Source organism: Notolepis coatsorum, assembly GCF_963971535.1.
Source record: "Notolepis coatsorum genome assembly, chromosome: 7".
Taxonomy (NCBI): Eukaryota; Metazoa; Chordata; class Actinopteri; order Aulopiformes; family Paralepididae; genus Notolepis; species Notolepis coatsorum.
Genome location: NC_140171.1, coordinates 121,543,940 through 121,566,735, shown reverse-complemented (window position 1 = coordinate 121,566,735; position 22,796 = coordinate 121,543,940). Strand labels below are relative to the sequence as shown.

The 22,796-nt window shown below is 42.4% G+C and overlaps 1 protein-coding gene across 1 annotated transcript in view; it reads left to right on the top strand.

Moving 5' to 3' along the window:
• Positions 1-1,770: 1,770 nt before the first annotated feature.
• Positions 1,771-22,796, top strand: part of slc2a15b (solute carrier family 2 member 15b) — a gene marked incomplete at both ends in the record, with an annotated part of 60,043 nt that continues 39,017 nt past the window's right edge. The window contains 2 exons of the mRNA XM_084318366.1: positions 1,771-1,815; positions 7,002-7,100. Of these exons, the coding sequence (XP_084174492.1) occupies positions 1,771-1,815; positions 7,002-7,100 (144 nt within the window). The remainder of the gene's footprint in view (positions 1,816-7,001; positions 7,101-22,796) is intronic.

The following is a 22,796-nucleotide window of genomic DNA, read 5'->3' as shown; positions in this document are numbered from 1 at the left end:
GACATCTCTTTATATACTCGCCACCTGGTGGTAGCATGAGTGGCTCCGCCTAGAGCGCCCTCTAGTGGAAACAGTTATGCAGTTACAGTTACTTGCAATCCTACATAGAACCTCTAACTTTAACAAGGGTAGCTGCTCCACTGTATAGCAATTGGGGGGTAAGTGCCTTGCTCGAGGGCACTTCAGTAGGCTTGTTCAAGATGGATTTCGGTTTGCCTCGACTAGTAGACGAGAGTAGCCGAGTGAAGCCGGGGGAGGAGTTAAGAGGGCGGACACTGCCGATTTCACGAGAGCCCCTCGCCTAGTCTCGCGCGGCAGATACGCTTTCACGTCACCACACACACATTACACACCTGTCCAGCTCATTATAATGCGATGGCCGTGTGCAAAATTAGATCAGATTCAAATGTACAGCACACCATATACTGCTACAGTGGAATATACTATTCATATACCATAATGTATACCATCTTGTTGCGCGCTCCTGGCCGCACGCACACACAACACACTGCTGTATGTGTGTGTGTGTGTGTCTGACTGTCTGACAGCTTGAAGTTTATCATGATGATATGATGATAAGTTGATAACGCATAACATAATAAAGTCTTCAATCAATCAAATGTCTCATAACTCCCTGGCTGTCACATGGCTGGTGACTGACAACTTTTCTGAGCCAATAGGCGCTTTGCGCGACCGTAGCAAGTCGCTTCCCAGCCGGGAGCAGCCGGCTGAGAGGTACTGTGGAGCCTCGCTCTGAATGCTGCGCGCGGCTCGCTCCCGCGGGAGTTCCGCGCCTCGCCTCGTCAGGTTTTCAGAGCAAATCGGACAACATTCTAACCGTCATGCAACGCGCTTGGCGAGGCCGTAGTAAAACCTGCGCAGATCTGCGCCCGCCTATCCCATCTTGAACAAGCCTAGTGGTAGCTGTTGGAGGAAGGTTCATATATTCCACATCCAGATGTCATGCTGGGCTAGGGATTTCTATTCAGAAGTATTAGGGCCACTGTACTTCTGCCCCTCGTGAGACCTCTAATTCCAACAACTGGACTTTAATTTATCTTATAGATATCGTTTCTCAGAAGAACATCTGATATATGTCCTACTATTTGTGGGATGTCAGAATCTATAACATCTTGCTACACTTGACATTGAGGATTGAGCCCACATAGACTGACTGCTTGTAATGTCCACACAATCTATTGGTGTTCACAGACGAAAACATTTAAGTATAGAGAGCAAAAAAGTAGGTGATTGATTGATTGATTGAAAAGTTTATTAACAGATTGCAGAATGGGTACAGTACAGTACAGCTCAATACATAAAATTGTTAAGAGGATGCAGACCTGAGAAAGACTTTCGTCTTGTTTCCATCAGGGTCCCCCATTTTCAATTCAAGGTTACCCTACTACTACTCTACAATAATGTAATGGACAACACACCTGCTCCATCAAAAAGTAAGCATGCAAGTGTATGCAGTTTTTACAAGAGGAACCACACGTATCGACAGCCATCATGTGATCGTAGTTGTAAATTGATGTCCCAGGAAGAGCGATTCGCTACAGGGAGGTTCTTGTGGCATTTCCCCCTTCGACGATTGGCGCGCCAAAGTTTCATGAACTCCTCACGCCCATCATCACACGCCTCTCCTTCTCTCCCAGCAAAGCATGAATGTAGTTGTACATAGAGAGATGCCGGTGGTATAAAGACTTTATTCTGTTCATCCTCTCAAATCCGCGACTCATTTACGAGGAGTAATTATTCATGACTTAGATGGCGGAGGAAGTATTAATAGCAAGCAATGGGAAATTCGCGGGGGTAAGTCGTGAGCCTATCATTTATCTTTTATATTAATCAATTGTATTACGCGTATTAATTGATAATTGACTTAGCCTATAGGCTTATAGTCTATGACTGCGTAGCCTATAGACGTTACTTTGAATCTGTTTTTAGAAACATTGGAGTCACCGACACCGTTCAAATAGTTCAACAGACAGTGCATCCATGCAAGCATCATGTAAGGCTCTGATCATCCGCACCCCACTGGCTATAATTGTTGTCCATTTGTCCTGAATTAAAATAATTAGACAACTTAAGTGCGGTCAAGTGGGCTACCTGTAAAATAATGTGGTCTGCCTTTTCTTTAGGGCACTATAGTTCTCAACCTGGGGGGGTCGCGAGATGATTTTGGAGGGTCGTGAAGAGATATACAAATTTAATACATCATTGATTGATGTATTGATTTATTGATTGAAAAGTTTATTAACAGATTGCAGAATGGGTACAGCTCAATACATACAATTATTAAGGGGATGCAGACCAGAGAAAGACTTTCGTCTTGTTTACATCAGGGTCCCCCATTTTCAATTCATAATGACATAATATGACACACACGACATACAGATAGACAGTAGGCTACTGCTACATCTATACATTTATGACATACCAGATTTGCAAATACAGTACTGTTTGTGATACAAAAAGATAGTTCGTAATTTTGAATACCCGTTTATTGTGAAATAAAATATATTTGAAGAGTAATAGTAATGAAATGGGGGACCCTGGTGTAAACAAGACGAAAGTCTTTCTCTGGTCTGCATCCCCTTAACAATTGTATGTATTGAGCTGTACTGCACTGTACCCATTCTACAATCTGTTAATAAAGTTTTCATTCATTCATTCATTCATTCATTCATTCATGACCTCCCCCAATCAGTAATCAATTATATAAATATGACACTGGAAATACAAAACAAATCAAAAAGGTTGAGAACTACTGCTTAGGTTTGAATAGTTGGATATGAATGGTGTTGCATACTAAAGCCTGTAGGTATGTTTGAGAGTGATTGAGAGCACTATATTATGATGGTGTTTAGAGGCTCCAGGAGAGTTTTGGTCCGTGCAGTGGCTGTGGCTGTGACCGTGATCCCAGTTCCCACTAGAGCATTATATCCACAACAATCTGAAATATAAACAGCAGTTTACACAATCTTGGATAACAAAGACTTATTCATTGGCTAACTCAACATTTATTGGTATATGGATTTATACAATTCCCATTGGCATGCAGCTTACTGTTGTAGGGCCTAGACCAGTATGATCAATACCATGTGAACACCAGCACATTCAAGGCTAAATCAACAAATTGTATGCTTACTGGGCAGCATTGTTCATGCCCCTCCCCCCTCTGGCTGTTACAGGTTACATTAGGTTTCTTTTAGGGCATCTGTGCTGTTATTGTTCACATGCCTCACTCAAAGCAAAGCTCTCCCATTTCAGGACGAATATAGAGCCTATAACTCAAGACTTGCAAAGTGTCTGAATGCAAGAACTTTGTTTACGGATGGTACCATGAGGCACAGTCACGATGGACTTCAGATGTTGTGAAGTGACTGTGGCGAGTAGCGGTGCTATGGGTTAAACTCACTCTCACCCTTAAAGAAACACGTTGCAAAGCAGTGAATTCACCTCTTGGTATAGCGGTCTGTGCTGTTGCCCGTGGTGTGGGAGACCACGGGTTCGAAACTCCCTCGGGGCATCAAAGTTTAAGGTGACGATGCACAACCGTTACATTGGTGCCGAATGACCCGGATGCCTTGGGTGGAGTGGAGTGAGTTTAAGGGGGGTGAGTGTGAATGAATGAATGAATGAATGAATGAATGAAAACTTTATTTAACAGATTGCAGAATGGGTACAATACAGTACGGCTCAATACACACACTTCTTAAGGGGATGCAGACCTGAGAAAGTCGTTTGTCTTGTTTCCATCAGGGTCCCCCATTTTCAATTCATATAGACATTTATGACATACACAACATACATGACATTTATGGCATAGGGACATATAGGTATTTAGTACTGATACATTTGTGACATAAACGGTAGTCAAATATACAGTACTGTTACCCCTAGATCCTGACAGAGTATATACATATGATGTGGAGGGGACTGTACATTAGGAGGGGGTGGGTGGGTGGGAGAGAACGGATGGTATCGTGAAGCACAGTCACGATGGACTTCAGATGTTGTGAAGTGACTGTGGTGAGTAGCGGTGCTATGGGTTAAACTCACTCTCACCCTTAAAAGACACATACTGTAGACATGTTGCAAAGCAGTGAATTCACCTCTTGGTATAGTGGTCTGTGCTGTTGCCCGTGGCGTGGGAGACCACAGGTTCGAAACTCCCTCGGGCATCGAAGTTTAAGGTGACAATGTCAAAACAGTTACATATGTCCTTGGCATCACGTCAGCTGGTAGGAGTCAATAATAGGCTATTCTTGAAGTGGCCACTATATGCTCCCAGGTTTCCCAAAATCATGTTCTCACTCTTTTGGAATCTCACTTCAATATTGAACGTTATTCAATCAAATGATTCAGTGTGTGTGTGTGTGTGTGTGTGTGTGTGTGTGTGTGTGTGTGTGTGTGTGTGTGTGTGTGTGTGTGTGTGTGTGTGTGTGTGTGTGTGTGTGTGTGTGTGTGTGTGTGTGTGTGTGTGTGTGTGTGTGTGTGTGTGTGTGTGTGTGTGTGTGTGTGACTGTTGACTGTGACGTTACCATCTGTGTGTCGCTGTGTGCGCACGTGAACCATAATGCGGCGCATGTGTGTAAAATTGACAGGCGCAGAATCGAGCATGCGAGACTGATCGACCGGTCACCACGTAATGGACAAACCAGCTGATGGTGTCATTTAAGTTGATTGTGCCGGAGTTCAGGATGGCAGCCAAGCCTAGCAGCTCCGGAAAGACAATACGCCACCTAGGGTTGGGTACCTTTCACATTTGAACCGATACCGGTACCCAATGGTACCTTTTTTCGGTACTTTAGTCTCTAAAAATGTAATCTACCTACCACAGTTGTAAAAAGAAAAAATAATAACTTCTAATAATTTATTATCATATATAATATATAATATTGCAGCGAGTGTTGTCTGCATCTAGCTTTGTAAAGTGTAACAACACTTGCGACCGTTTTCGGCTTGCCATTGCCCCGACTGCTTTGTTGTTGAATCAAGTCAAATCCTAGGTAAGCGTATATTGTACGTGTGAACGTTGACGTGAACGTGCGGCACACTTCATAGGTTTCGTTTTGTAAAAAAAAAAAAAAAATTTTTTTACAGTACCGAAATGTGGCACAGACGGATCTCACATGAATCGGTACTCTGTAGTACAGACGTGATTCGGCCGGTGCCCTTAAAAGTACCTAATTCGGTACCCATCCCTTCGCCACCTCCTTCCTTTGAGGACTGAGATTCCCATGATCAGGGTGACACTGATTCTGAGGCTTTATCGTCCAGTTCACCGTATTAGCAGCAGGTCATTCGTAGTTCAGCCACCGTTTGGAATTAGGATCGGAAATTATTTGACAAGTCACAATTAAACCAAGCAGTGTCTGTGTTTAATTTAGTCTCTTTTCAAGTGCCATTTACTGCTGCGCCAGCTCCAAGTCCGGAAGCGTGGAACTCCAGTAGTTCTGTGTTTGGCAGGCGTAGGCTAAGCTAAGTAGTCTCAAGCCAGTAGCAATGTGGTTCCCCCGGAGCTAAAATCATGTTAAAACAGCAGGTTAGGCTTATGGTGTCGATACACTGGGGAACTTCTTTGGTCAACGTGATGTGTTTGCCAACAGGAAATTAAAGTGAGACAGAGGGGGGGGGGGGGGAATATACGATGGAATTTATCTGCGCGACAAGAGGTTGCCGTGGAAACAGTACAAACATGTTGAGACATCCGCTTGTCCAATGTTGACCAGAGAGTTGGCCACTGTATCGCCACCTTTAGGTACCTGGCTTGCATCCAGCCGTCAGGTACCTTCAGGTACCTTTCATTTGATCATGCAGCCTTCTGCCCCTGAGCATATGATACAGAACAGCACACAGTGACAGCTCACAGACAACTCAAAATACAACACACTATTTAACACACTTTATATTTATATATTTATATTTATCTATTATTAAAGACATTTGCACTACATTCATACCTCATTTGCACCCTACCCTAAGTTTTGTACCTCTGCATTGTACCTCACATTTTACTCTGTATTGTATATTGTATATATGTATATTGACTTTACTTACTTTTTACTTACTTCTTAATTACCTTTTTTTACTGTATGTAGCACACTCTCAGGGGCTCATAAACAAGCATTTCATCATAAAGTATTCTGTATTTTGTTGTGACAAATAATAAACAAACTTGAAACTTGAAACTACAATGCAACGTATACCATGTTTATGCTGCTATTAAATGCTAGTACATGTGAAATTACAGGCTAATCTCATAAGGCGTTGATAATCTGGCCGCAGACAAACCGATGGACATAGGAGAATATGCATGCATTATATTTGTTATAATATTTTATCTAACATTACAGAAACGTTGGTGGCAGTGTTTTTTCCATCCGGGTTTGATGTTATACCATAGTCAGTCATTTTATAAATCTCAAAATAAGTCAAAGTGTCAGGTTCCTGACCTAGATGTCATACAGTTGACCTGTCACACTATATAAACGATACTGTATGTGTGTGTGTGTGTGTGTGTGTGCGTGTGTGCGTGTGCGCGCGTGTGTGTGTGTGTGTGTGTGTGTGTGTGTGTGTGTGTGTGTGTGTGTGTGTGTTGAGAAACTCCAAGTCAGGGTCTCTATAATCTGGTTTCTGTAGAACTCAGAAAGCTACTTATGTTGACAAATTGTTCTGCATGAAAAAAATTGGTGTTTGTTTAGCAAGCTGTATAGTACAGCTTGCTAGAATAAATCCATTGTCTACTAGTAGATGAATGTTTACTCTTTTTGTTTAGGTTTTTAAACATTCACAGGAAGAAGTCAAGGTGTCATTTAAAAAAGAGTGAACATTCACTCAATTGTTTCCTTGACCAATGACCATACTTTTGCAATATTGTTTGCAACATTGTTTTCTGGACTCTGAGCTCTCACAATATGCTGTTGGTCCAAATATTTTCTTGTGGATTTTTGACGGTATCTTACACATTCCTTTTCCCCTGCTCTCCTCAGAATCTCACCAGGTCACTGCTGGCAGTTGCATTCCTGGCCTCGTTTGGCAGCTCCATGCTCTATGGCTACAACCTGGCGGTTGTCAACTCTCCTGCACAGGTTTGTATTACTACCATCGCCATCACCACTATCACTATCACCACCACAATCACTATCTGTGTGACAGTGGCTCAGGAGGTAGAGCGGATGTCTGGTAATTGGAAGGTTCCTGGTTTGATTCTCGCTCCTCCCGGCAGTGTATCGAAGTGTCCTTGAGCAAAGACACTTACATGTAACCCCTAACTGCTCCCGATGAGCAGGTCGGCACCTTGCATGGTCGCCTCCGCCGTTGGTGTGTGAATGTGGTGAACGTGATGCATAAATTGTAAAGCGCTTTGGATACAAGCTCTTTATAATTGCAGTCCATTTACCATTTACCGTTTACCATCACCACTATCACCACCACCACCACCACCATCACCACTATCACCACCACTATCACTATCACCACCACCACCACTATCACCACCATCACCACTATCACCACCACTATCACTATCAACACCACTATCACCACCACCACTATCAACACCACCACCACCAATATCACTATCAACACCACTATCACCACCACTATCACTATCACCACCACCACTATCACCACCACCACTATCACTATCAACACCACCACCACCACCACTATCACTATCAACACCACCACCACTATCACTATCAACACCAATATCACCACCACCACCACTATCACTATCACCAACACCACTATCACTATCACCACCACTATCACAACCACCACCACTATCACTATCAACACCACTATCACCACCAACACCACTATCACTATCAACACCACTATCACTATCACCACCACCACCACTATCACCACCACTATCACCATCAACACCACCACCACTATCACCACTATCACGATCACCATCACTATCAACACCACTATCACCACCACCACTATCACTATCAACACCACTATCACTATCACCACCACTATCACCACCACCACTATCACTATCACCACCACCACTATCACTATCAACACCACTATCACCACCACCACCACTATCAATATCAACACCACTATCACCACCACCACTATCACTATCAACACCACTATCAACACCACCACTATCACTATCAACACCAATATCACTATCAATATCAACACCACTATCACCACTATCACTATCAACACCACTATCAACACCACCACTATCACTATCAACACCACCACCACTATCACTATCAACACCACCACTATCACTATCAACACCACTATCACTATCAACACCACCACCACTATCACTATCAACACCACTATCACCACCACCACTATCACTATCACCACTATCACTATCAACACCACTATCACTATCACCACCACTATCACTATCAACACCACTATCACCACTATCACTATCACCACCACCACTATCACTATCAACACCACTATCACCACCACCACCACTATCACCATCAACACCACCACCACTATCAATATCAACACCACTATCACCACTACCACTATCACCACCACCACTATCACTATCAACACCACTATCAACACCACCACTATCACTATCAACACCAATATCACTAGCAATATCAACACCACTATCACCACCACTCTCACTATCAACACCACTATCAACACCACCACTATCACTATCAACACCACCACCACTATCACTATCACCACCACTATCACCATCAACACCACCACCACTATCACTATCACCACCACCACTATCACTATCACCATCACAATCAACACCACTATCACCACCACCACTATCACTATCACCACTATCACTATCAACACCACCACTATCACTATCAACACCACCACTATCACTATCAACACCACTATCACCACCACCACCACTATCACCACCACCACCACTATCACCACCACCACTATCAATATCAACACCACTATCACCACCAACACCACTATCACCACCACCACTATCACCACCACCACTATCAATATCAACACCACTATCACCACCACTATCACCACCACCACTATCACCACCACTATCAATAGCAACACACCACTATCACCACCACCACTATCACTATCAACACTAGAGCTGCCGCGGTTACCGCACTACCGCGGTATCGCTGTTACATCACGCCCACCGCAGAGTTAAGCTGAATATTTTTTATAATAATACTCTCAACCAAAGCAATGCAACAGAACAATTTTGATTGACAGCCGATTCTGCCAATTACGTCACACCGCTTGCACCCGCCTCTGCTGTTACCACCAATCGGCAAGCGCGTATTCGTCTTTTACTTCCTGGATGTCCGCCATTGATGAGAGCTCACAACGAGGCTAATAACGTTAGCTCCCCGCCGGCCACAAGTGGACTACCAGCGCTCCACAGGAGTACTAAATGAGGCATAATGATTTTACTGCAACGAATGTTATAATAAAGGCCCTTCGTTCTATACACTTGTCTGATTGAAAACTTTATTAACAGACCGCAGAATGGGCACAACTTAGCACGCTCTGAGCAAAGGAAGGAACTGAGATATGAATTGAGTAATGCTTGCCTTGCTATGGTCCGGTAAATACGCTGATGTTATTGAACGTGTAACTATATAACGTTAATGCCACAAAACGAATGCCTTTGTTAATCATAAGTAGTAACTTTATAATAATAATAATAAGAAGAAAGGGTCGGGGGGGGGGGTAACCGCCGGGCGCTACCACCCCTGCCCGCGACACCGAGTGAACGGCGCACGACCAGAGGGTAGACTTCGAATCCGTGTTTCACTTTCAATAACGAATGCATGCTTGCCGAATCCCAAACAATATTCATGCTGCAAAGTCATCCTCTAAAGATAGACATTTAGACTAGAGGCAGGCTATATGCTATAAAGAGTAGACTACAAAATTAAAATTAAAATAAATGCATTCAGATATATATTTTTTTTTCGGTAGGAAATCAGTTACCGTAATTCCCCCAAAAAGTTTGAATACACAAATGTGGCTGGGGGAACTGATTCACTCAGCATGAATGGACTATAGGTAAATAAAAAACAATACACAAAAAAAACAATACATAAAATAAAATAAAAATTTTTTTTTTGATTATAATATATTCTAATAGATTCTAACATTTATTTTCAAATCGATGCAGTTGAATCGTCACATTAGGATCGATGCAACATTACACCCCTAATTGGCACCCTAGTAAAAATTATGTGATTTTTCAAAACATGTATGTCACAATGATTAGCATTCCGAGAAATTCTTATGAGCAAAATCGAACAGGTATATTCTGATAAAATAAAATATATTCTGTTACTCTGAGTTTTTGGGACCTCTTAAGTGGTTATTGTGATATTATTTAAACTTTCCTGCTAACAAAACAGAGACCAACGCCCCTCAGTACATTTGAATGTGACTTAAATGTGATGTGATAGGGGGCTAAGAATAATTGTGGACATTGGTATTGTTCATGCTTTGGAATTAAGATAACCTCATACATTTGTACAATTTCACAGAATTATGGGCTATGAATGAAAGAGGCCTACTGTTTATACTGTATACACAGTAATGTATGGCCAGTGGGGCACGCATGACGTTAGAGCCCTCAGAAGAATTTACTGGAATACGTTCTGGAATTACTGTATATCCTTTAATGTGCTAATTCTGGAGTAGCTAATCTTTTGGCCTGGTGACCTCATATTGAGGTCAGAAAATTAGTGTGACCCCATCATTTAAATGTACGAGAGATGTCACATTGTTTAACCCTTTCACTACCACACTACAGAAGGTTAACCTTCTGTTACTAGTGTGGTGGTGAAAGTGTTAAACAATGTGATATCTCTTGTACATTTAAATTATGTTACTAGTGTGGTACTGAAAGGGTTAACACTTTGTCATGTGGCAGTGAAAGGGTTAACACTCTGTAATGTTTCAGTGAAAGGGTTAACAATTTGGTAGTGTGGTAGTGAAAGGGTTAACCTGTAGTGTGGTAGTGAAAGGGTAAACACTTTGTTGTGTGGCAGTGAAAGGGTTAACACTTTGTCGGGTGGGAGTGAAAGGGTTAACCTGTAGTGTGGTAGTGAAAGGGTTAACCATTTGGTAGGGTGGTAGTGAAAGGGTTAAAGGAGACCTATTGTGACATTTGCATTGTTTTTAGAGAATGAGGGGTTGTCCCAAGTGTGAACTGTGTGCATTGTGCCTTTTCTGCAGCTGTGACAAGAACCCTCCCTCTTGAAACGAGCCATTCAGAATCACACCTTCAATCGATGTAGTTAGTAAGACCTCGTATGCATGTGCATGTGCGTGTGAAGAGATCTTGATCAAATGTGAGTGTACAAAATGGTGGCTAGCTCATAAATCGTAAAGTTGAACATAAAATATGTTTCTGACAAAACCTTTAATGGTAAGTTTGACTATCGATCAAATCAAATCAAATGTATTTGTATAGCCAGAGATCACATGGAATAGCCCCCATGGGCTGTACAAGTATTCTTGTACAAGTCAAAAAGAAACATCACAATAGATCAAAAACAAAAACTACCATAAAATCCAAATATGCGACACTCCCAGACTTTCCCAAATGAAGATAAGGAACGACTTAGGGGGGGGGAAGCACCACAGGCGGCGTGGAGGAGAGAAACCTCAGATGGGCTGTTCAAAGGCGATCCCCCAATTACTTGGCCTTTTGTCGTATTTGATCTGCAACGAAAAAGAACAAGCAAGGTCATTTGGGCACTGTTATTAATGGATATCGCACCAGACCACACCATGGTCAGTTTCACTGTGTTTAATGCCTCGCTGTTGGGAAGGTTTTCTCTTGTTCAGCTCAACTCCACACACCTCCTTTAGCTAAGTTACATAGTGCAGGTGTAAAGTGCTAAATCTACTTTAAATTCGTCACAGGGGACAAAAATCTGTGGTCTGTGGTTGTTGTTCAGATTCAGAGATTCAGGTCCTGACTGAATCTCGTCGTTAAAGAACCCAGGACGCCTATCGCAAAGAGTAGGGGGGGTTCCCCGATGTTCCTGGCCAAATTCCCAATCAGGTCTCTGACATCAAGACCACCTAATAATCCCTACCCCTTAATTGGCTGATATCAATCCCTGTCTCCTGAGCCGTTCAGCCATTGTGTAGTGTGATGTGTGCCTGGTGCCAGTGTATGGCACCCATTGAGTCTGCGTAGCCCAAGGTTGGGTGCTAGGAGGTGGTGAAGGAGACAATTTCCACCCTACATTGTGGGGAGCGCTTTGAGTGTCTAGAAAAATGCTATATAAATGTAATGAATTATTATTATTATTGTTGTCATTAGGTTCTCATCTCAAAATGACATTCATTATTTCCAGATATGATTACAGTCCTTTTTAGTTTGGTGTGGAGCATGAACCACATTACACATAGGCCCAAAGATTGGGTTCACAGGGGTCACAGGGGTTTCTTGAGATACATTGTGTTCCAGAATCGATATCCTCTCTCCTCTTATGGGTCATGCGTTCTGTTGCTTCGACGTGGTTGATTTGCCGTGCTGTAGTCGATTACGTGTGAACCGTGCCTGTCCTGTCGGGTCGTGGACATGCCTCACATGAGAGTGTGGGATTTTGGCTCACGCAGACAGGACGGTATCATGCGCCTCATTAGATCAATGCCTCACTTTGTGCTAGTTTACTGCCAACTTTTGCCATGTGTGGGAGTGAACTTTTGGGGAAAAGGCCCAGTCGTCTTTGACACGTCTGACACAAGATATACTATAGTAAAACTAAAGCATTGCTGTTTTTTCCCCTCATAGGCTCCATACTATAGATAATAATATACATAACATAATATATAAGAATTTGTTCTTAATTGCTTGCCTGGATAAATAAAGCTTAAATACAAATAAATAAAAAATAACCATATGCTGTAGTTATATATAATTCTATGCTAAAAACACAGGAATCATTTCTATAATTCCAGTACAAAAATACAAGGGTCAATCACTACAGTATTCACCCATTCAGTGTGTATGAAAAAGCCACAGGAGTACTATAGGTTTTTACTATAGTTAGTAATACTATGGTATTTTCAAGTGCATATTGGATCAGTCTATAAAAGCATACTCTCTCTCTGTCATTGTGAAAATATCGTATCTCTCTGAGCCCAGTCAAATGCTGCCAAATTAGCAAAAAGAGTTGTTGCCTCAGAATTCTATAAAGTTCCAGCAATGAGGTGATTTAAGTTCAGGACATAAAGCTATGAGGCAGTAAGCAGCGGTTAACTTAATAACTCCTGGGCGGGAACATTCCATTTGGAACTTTGGAACCAAAATCCAACAGGGACTGCTCCTCTCTGCTTCATACTTGCTAGTCTGTGTTACGTTTGTAACACCTACCCAACCTCCTCCAATGTACAGTTTCTATGTCAAATGTATATACTCTCTTTTTTAGACTCTTTTTGTATTACAAACAGTACTGTATCTGTAAATCTATGTCATAAATGTATAGATGTAGCAGTACTGTCTATCTATTTATCATGTATGTCATATATGTTATGATCAATTGAAAATGGGGGACCCTGATGTAAACAAGACGAAAGTCTTTCTCTGGTCTGCATCCCCTTAACAATTGTGTGTATTGAGCCGTACTGTATTGTACCCATTCTGCAATCTGTTAATAAAGTTTTCAATCAATCAATCAATCAATCAATCAATCAATCAATCAATCAATCAATCAATCAATCAATCAATCAATCAATCAATCAATCAATCAATGTTAAGGGATGGGCATGAGTAATGTTTTCCCAGATGGAAAAGAGACAGAAGTGCTAGAGTAAATTCAAATCTATATTTAGAATGCATCTTAAAGGGGAACTATCTTATAAATGGCCTTTTTGAGTGTTTAGCATTGTTTCCTAGCTATGTGAACTTATATTAATATGATCTATGTCTCAAAATTCTCATATTGGCGCATTCTTCCAATTCTCCTCTCACAATATTCACCCTCACTGAACTGAGTCGTTTGAAAATGTGCCTATATGTGATGTCATATAGTCACTGCTGCATGTTAATGTTCAGGCGAACACGACGATGCACAGTGGTTTAGGTGGCGCCCTGCAGCCCAGGCTCAAAACAGCTCGAAATCTTGAGGTAGAAAAATGCTGTTTTTGAGGACTTGATTAGAAATACAAAACAATGAATAAAAAAAATATATATTTTACAGAGGTGTTCCATAGACTCACAGGAATTGTGTAAAAGTGCCCAAATAGTGAAAGAAATAGTAAAATAGTTCCCCTTTAAAGTGCATGGCAGCAGCAATAACGAGATATTACAGAGATATTGTTCTGTCGTCACGCACACACACACACACAGACACTACCAATTTTAATGTCTCACTCCGCGGATTTATATAAAATATACCCAATGCTAATGTGTATTGTCAGTCAAAACAGTCAGTTACCATTTGTATTAATTACATTACGTCTGCGGAAGGTCTCTCTGTTCATGGCACGCAGGGGCGTACTGGCAACAAAAATCAGCCCGGGAATTTGTAGTCAAGCAGCCCCCATTTGTCCGAAATAATAACATATCAGATTGAAAATGCATCAAGCTAATCAATCAATCAATCAACGAATCATCAAGTAACAAAACACAATCAGCTAATTTACCTTTGTGTCAAGTTTTTATGCCGCCGCGCCCGGGGACCAATCCAAGTGCTCCTGCCCGTCTTCGTCGGCAAAATATAGCAAAATTATTTTACTGAAGTTAAGGAATAGCAAAGTTACAGTAATGTGTTGATGGATCAGAATACTGGGAGAAAGCTTAGCTATCAAAAATAATATTAATAATAATAATGACTTTTATTTATAACATGCATTTCTGAAACCCAATGCGCTATCTAAAGCTGAAAAGCGAGTTAGTTATCAGCTGGCAGGCATCAGCTGGTAGCTAGCCACCTCTCGCCAGCGGCCAGCTATCCTAGCCAACATTACCTTAAACTTAGTAAATGATCTAGGCAAATAACCAAACCTGCGGCGGGATTCTAGCATACTGTAGCAAAATGAGACAGCTTTAAATAAAAGCCAACATAAACATAATTTTTTGCTTTAGTTTATTTAGCTAGCTAGCTAGTAAAGTACATTTTATGTGACACAGCACCTCTCTCTCCACTCTGCTTTGTTTTGTCCCTGCTTCCTCTCCACTGCTCTCCCCATCATCATCAACAGAAACTGATTTAGGACTAAACATGTCAGTTTATTTTTGACATTTCGCGGCATCTTCCAGCAAAGATTAAAAAAAAAATTCTCTGGCTTTCACTGGGCAGACTACAATATATTTGCATTTGTTAGCCATGCTAGCGATCTAAACAATCAATCCATGCCAAAGCTAGATATGTAAAAGGTGAAAGACTCACACTCACAACCATGCTGATTTGGCTAAATGACATCCAGCCATTTTCGTTTGAAACAGTCAGGGGAGTGTTGTGGTTTCTCCATAGAGCCCCATCATACAGGTAAGGGGCAACTTAGTCACGTCACGTGACTCAGTTATTATTGCTGATTGGCTCGCCTCGAACACGGTATGTTTATAAACAAGAAACAGGTCTATTGATCCCGTGGTGTCTGGTGTGTGAGACTGATAGTGGTGCGTCCCGTGCTCCTATACTAGCCTGCTCGAACCAGCTGTGTGCCCATATAGACATATCATACATAGAAACCGCCAGTGGCTGCTGTTACATTGAAAGGTGCATGATTTGATGTGTCGCATCAACAACCGCGGACAATTTGGGATCTATAAATATTATGTCTGTTAAAAAGAAAACGAGAGGTTGGGCGGCCCTCGCAAGTGGAGATGGACCGGCCCACGAGAACATTCCCAAATTTCCCAATGGCCAGTCCGCGCCTGATGGAACGGCATGTTTGTATCATTAGTCACGACTGAACACTATTCAAAGTGTCAAGTCAAGTCAAGAGTTTTATTTGTCACGGCATACAAGCATACAGTGGAATGCGGGTGGTCATGCCCGCAGCGATTGTGCAATAATACAAGTAATAAAATTAAGAATAAGACATAGAATGAGACATAACAGGTATAATGTACATAACGTTTACAAAAAGCATGGTAAAGACATGCTAAGGTCCTGCGATAGTGCAATACAGTGATAGCTACGGATGAGGCACTGGGTCTTATGTACACTACTATACAATATACAGTTATACTATATATCCTTATGCTATCTTGCTGTATCCATCTATTTACTATACAAGAACCACTCCCGACCTTTTCATTGTGTAAAGTGACCGTTGAGTGTGTGCATGTGCAGCGTGTGTGTGTTCGTGCTAAAGTGTCTGTTAGTGTGTGAGCGTTTACAGTATGTGTGTTGTGTGTGTGCTCATGTGTGCTTGTGTGTGGAGAGTTCAGTGTTCAAGACTCTGATGGCCTGGGGGAAGAAGCTGAGCCGAAGTCTCTCTGTCCTAGTTGCTGGTGTGCGCAGGCGTTTGCCTGACCGCAGCAGCTTGAACAGGCTGTTGTTGGGGTGGTGAGGGTCTTTCATTATTCTGCAGGCTCTGGATTTGCACCTCTTGTTATATAAGACCTGCAGGGTTGATAGTGCAATACCCGTAGTACGCTCAGCTGAGCGCACCACTCTCTGTAGGGCCTTCTTGTCCTGTGCCTCGCTGTTTCCATACCAGGCAGTGATGTTTCCAGTCAAGATGCTCTCTACAGCTCCGGAGTAGAAGGACTGGAGTATCTTCCCAGATACTCTGAACTTCCTTAACTGTCTCAGGTGGTAGAGGCGCTGCTTCGCCTTCTTTACGACTGAGTCTATGTGTGTTGTCCATGTCAGGTCCTCTGAGATGTGGACCCCCAGGTACTTAAAGCTGCTCACCCTGTCCACAGTGGTGTGTGTGTCCCCTGCTGTGTTCTCCTAAAATCCACGATCAGCTCCTTGGTTTTACCAATGTTCAAGAGCAGGCTGTTGTCCTGACACCAGCGTGCCAGTACATCAACCTCCTCCCGGTAGGCCTTCTCGTCGTTGTCAGAGATCAGCCCCACCACCACTGTGTCGTCCGCAAACTTCACTATGAAGTTGGAGCTGAACCTGGCCACACAGTCATGCGTGTAGAGTGAATACAGCAGGGGGCTCAGAACACAGCCCTGGGGGGACCCGATACTCAGGGTGATGGTGTTGGAGGTCTGACCCCCCACCCTGACCGCCTGAGGCCTTTCACTCAGAAAGTCCAGTATCCAGGCGCTCAGAGCAGAGCTCAGACCCAGCTCGATCAGCTTGTCCACCAGTCTGGTGCGGACTATGGTGTTGAACGCTGAGCTATAGTCAATGAACAACAGTCTCACATAGCCCCCCTTCTGGCTCTCTAGGTGAGAGAGGGTGTTGTGTAGTACCTGAGAGACTGCATCGTCAGTGGAACTGTTTGACCTGTATGCTAATTGCAAAGGGTCCATATCACTGGGGAGGGAGGCACAAATGTTATCCTTAACCAGCCTCTCAAAACATTTCATGACCACAGAGGTGAGTGCCACCGGTCTGTAGTCATTAAGACCTGCTGGGGAGGATTTTTTTGGTACCGGAATTATAGTGGACACCTTGAAGCAGGCAGGGACCACGGACTTAGCCAGGGATAGATTGAATATGGTGGTGAACACTGGGGCTAGCTGGTTAGCACAGGACTTAAGTGGGCAACATGTTGGCACAATTTGGAAATGCATAAACACAAATCGTTGTTCGTCTTTTAGATAACGCTAAGCTAGCTGTATGTCAATACAACAATTTTCAGTGTTGACTTCCTGCAACAACTCATGCCTCACGGAATTTCAGAGCAAGATTTCCATTTCATGTTACCTTGTTACCATGGTGAATTATGTTTCTGCTCAGCTTTTAATGGTATTAATTAGTCATAAGACAGCAAATGGAATACTTCTATCGCAACATTTCCCCCAGAAGCTCATTCCACAATTACATCTAATTTACATTTTCAAAAAGCCAGATTCTGTGATTTGTCTTTACCTTTATGGTGTTGCCAACAGATTCACTTGAAGTCCACTGTAGTTTCTTCTTGAATAATTTTTTAATTAGCAAAACAAAATCTGAGCATGGATACTGAAAGATTCATGTTCATTATGATTACTGAAGCATCTCCATCATCTATTAGAAGCCAGACAGTCTTTACGACTCAGTTATAAAATAACTGATAATACAATGAGCTCATGGTAAAAGAAAATTGGGAAAGTACTTCCTGAATCCAAGAACCATGTGAGTCCTGTGTTCTGTCGTCTCTAGGATACCGTGCTACAGGAGACTGTTCTGTCGTCTCTAGGATACCGTGCTACAGGAGACTGTTCTGTCGTCTCTAGGATACCACACTACAGGAGACTGTTCTGTCGTCTCTAGGATACCACACTACAGGAGACTGTTCTGTCGTCTCTAGGATACCACACTACAGGAGACTGTGCTCTGTCGTCTCTAGGATACCGTGCTACAAGAGACTGTGCTCTGTAGTCTCTAGGATACCGTGCTACAGGAGACTGTGCTCTGTAGTCTCTAGGATACAGTGCTACAAGAGACTGTGCTCTGTAGTCTGTCATCTCATTTTACACCATCGACAAGATGAGATCAAATGCAGACGCAGTTCTGTTCTGTCGCTCCGCGCTGTCATCGCCAGCAGCTGAGCCGGCAGGTCTGTGGTCTGATTGCACTGATGACTGAGTGCAGCTGTGCATATGCTGAGCAGCTTTCATGACTGCACTGATGCAGTGTGTGTCAGTGGGCTTGATTGCTACAGCTGCGCACAGCGGTCATTATTGGTCGGCAGAGGTCCGTTATCGAGTAATAACGGACCTCTGACGAGCGCTATTGACCAATCACAATCAAGCATTTCGGCGAATGTTAAAACGCCATGTAATAATTTGTGATAAGACAGCAAATGGAATACTTCTATCGCAACATTTCCCCCAGAAGCTCAAAATTCTGCGGCATTCCACAATTACATCTAATTAACATTTTCAAAAAGCCAGATTCTGTGATTTGTCTTTACCTTTATGTTGTTGCCAACAGATTCACTTGAAGTCCACTGTAGTTTCTTCTTGAATTATTTTTTAATTAGCTAAACAAAATCTGAGCATGGATACTGAAAGATTACTGAAGCATCTCCATCATCTATTAGAAGCCAGACAGTCTTTACGACTCAGTTATAAAATAACTGATAATACAATGAGCTCATGGTAAAAGAAAATGGGGAAAGTACTTCCTGAATCCAAGAACCATGTGAGTCCTGTGTTCTGTCGTCTCTAGGATACCACACTACAGGAGACTGTGTTCTGTCGTCTCTAGGATACTGTGCTACAGGAGACTGTGTTCTGTCGTCTCTAGGATACCGTTCTACAAGAGACTGTGCTCTGTAGTCTGTCATCTCTAGGATACAGTGCTACAAGAGACTGTGCTCTGTAGTCTGTCATCTCTAGGATACAGTGCTACAAGAGACTGTGCTCTGTAGTCTCTAGGATACCGCACTACATTAACATTGTTGATAGGGTACATCATCTGACATCAGTTAGGTCTTTGTGTTTACAAATCAAGTTTTAGAATAGCATGTTAAGGGCTAGAGTGGTGGTGAGAGTGAAAGACATAATTACATTTTCTTTAAACAATGTTTCCCCCCCTGTCCTGGCGGGCCAGAATAGACACAAAAGGCCATCACACACACAACAGAGCCCGGCCATGTCTCGGTCACGAGATTAGATCATTCGAGTACTCAATTTCCCCTACACCTCCTGTCAACTGTTTACCTCAGGCCAGAGACACGCTATGGTGATGGGGAGCTGATTCAATGTGACACCGCACAATCTGTCTCTCAGTCTATGAGGTAGAAAGAGACCTCTGTGTTCACAACAAAAGGACAGTCCACTTCAAAGTCGTTGTTATTTTGGCCTGCTACTTGAAAACGCCAGTGAAAGGATGAGGAAGAGAAGGAGACGGAGTAGGGTTGAGCGAGGGACAGTGTGAAGTGAGTGAGAAATAGAGAGAAGGAGTAGTCATGTGCAAATACTGACTGGCTTCATTCTATCTTTCAGTACCCCCCCCCCCACAGGAATTTCAAATGGGATCATGTGATATTGGCTTGACCAAAGGATTTAAAAATTATTATGAATCAAATCATAGGACATACATGCATCACTTCACCCACTTTCCTGGCAAACGAATCGATCACTATTATTGGTTATGAAGAGTAATCGCCAACGCTATATTGACACTGCAGTTTAACAAAACTCATTTGTGAAGCTGGTCAGTGCAAATGTTGTTCCTTTAACTTTACAGGACACCCAATGCACATGGCATCAAAAAAGGAAATGGAGTAGAATCACTATTAGCCAGTATTCACTCTTAATAATAATAATAATAATAATAATAATAATAATAATAATAATAATAATAATAATAATAATAATAATAATAATAATAATAATAATAATAATGTCTTGGATTTATATAGCGCTCTTCATGACACCCAGAGCGCTTCACAGAGTCCATTATTCGTTCATACACAGTCATACCGGTGGTGGTAAGCTACAATTGCAGCCAGAGCTGCCCTGAGGCAGACTCACGGAAGCGTGGCGAATAATCATCGCCTACGGCCCCTCTTAGCCAGTATTCACTCTTAGCCAGTTGATTAAATTTGGTTTCCGCTAGTACAGTAGCTCAGCTGATTGGAGACAGTCAGTTGCATGTGTTGGTACAGTAGTCTTTCATTACCCATACTGTACTTAGATGACCACGTGAAGACTTGCTGTCTTACTGTTGATAAAGGCAAATGTTGTTTCACTGAAATTGACATGAAAACAGGGTTAAAGGTGTACCCATAATACAATGGGATAATGGTTTCCTGACTTGAGGATTATCGTGATACCTACTGATAGTAACGACTTTCTATAAAATGTCAAATGCATCTAATTTCTCAATACTAAAATTAGAATTTCCTCAATACTAAAATCTGATACCAAGAACCAATGCGTAGCCGTAATATGTCAGGAATCAAAGCAAATTTACTTGATTTGCTGCAATTTGTACACATAGTAGCATAGATCTCTGAATTGAGTAGCCTTTATCTCTATAATCCTTGTCCCATGATTCCAAACTGATAGTCTAAGTTCATAATGTTCAGTCAAATTAATGGACCAGTTTGGCGCTCTGTATTGGACCGATACTGAAAGTTTAGGACTCAGAATCAGTAACTGCAATAATTGTACAATCCTGGCGTGTATACCCAAAATTAATTACCATGTGGCGGGGGAATAAACACACAGAGGGGCATCAGCTTAGCTGGAACAAAAATGGGGGAGGGGCTTTATTTTCTAATGTACATCTTTATATATACAGAGCCGGTGTCACACACCCACAGCGCGCCTGACTGGCTGGTGTCAGTGTCCATCATACAGTCCCACGTGACAGTGGTGAGGCATGAAAACACTATGAAATGGAAAATGTTCCGTCTTTTGTTCTGTTTCTGCAGTCTATTTCAATGCTGTTGTGCACGTGCAAGTACCCAAACGAAATCCATGTGGGAAAAGAACACAAAAACTTGTGAAGGAAATCACTATCATCAGCCGATTATGTTAGCTGATATATGTTTGCTGATATATGTTTGCTGATATATACAGTATCTGTCCAGTTTTGCTCTCTGGACCGATGCCAATAAATTAATAAAACACTAACATGCTAGTACCGATATGGTCGCTGATATATCATGCATTCTTACCGGCAACAGTAGGCTTTTTAATCTGGTTATTTTACCTGCTCATCTGTTGTTTTCCCCCACTGCTCTCTCTTGACCTGTGTGAAAATAACCCATGGAATTTTGCTGCGTCCAGTCTTTTTTTTCCTCAGAGTTTTTATTATTAGGTTAGCTTTAGCCAAGTTCATTTCAAATAGACTGTACCTTCCTTGTAACCTTTGGCTGGAATATGTGGAAAAGATTATTTTGGATCGGTACACGTGGTCTTACCCCACAGCTTGGAATTTGTTCCTGCATTTCAACAGTATGGAGGATGTTAAAATCGATTAAATGAAAGTGACTGTCAACAGTGAGACCATTCAGCTTCCTTAGGAAGAACCCTTTTTTAGCTGGACCCGCAGGGCCGGCCGGCCCTAAAGAGTCTAGTTGCCTGACTGACTGAGGTAGCCACATGACCAGTGTTGTGAATGAGGACTGTCTGGCACACCAGCACCACACAGGTCCAGCAATAGGGGACCTAGTCTTGTTACATACTGTATTGCAAGATGACAGTGATGACTGCGTGATGCTTGATGATATAACGTGTGTTCCTTCACTTTCAGTAATGTAATTATATCCCCGAATGACACTGTCAGGGATGTTATGGATTTACCCCAAACGCCGCTGCAAGGTTTCATGTTAACCCTTTCACTACCACACTACAGAAGGTTAACCCTTTCACTAACCCTTTTACTACCACACTACAGACTACTACACTACTTTTTTAACTTTTTCTGTATTTTTGCTCCCATCCCAATTTAGTCGTTATGCCAATTCCCTTCCTGGTTGTTGCGCGCATTGCCCCACTGTCGGCCTAGGGAGGGTGTAGAACTACAACATGCCTCCTCCAATACATGTGGAGTCAGCCAGCCGCTTCTTTTCACCTGAAAGCGAGGACTCTCACTGGGGGAATGTAACGCGTGTGGATCGAGGTTCACGCTATTTCCCCCCGATCCCCTCCCTGCTGAACAGGCGCCCCGACCGACCAGTAGGAACCGCAGTTTACAACGACCAGGACACATACCCCG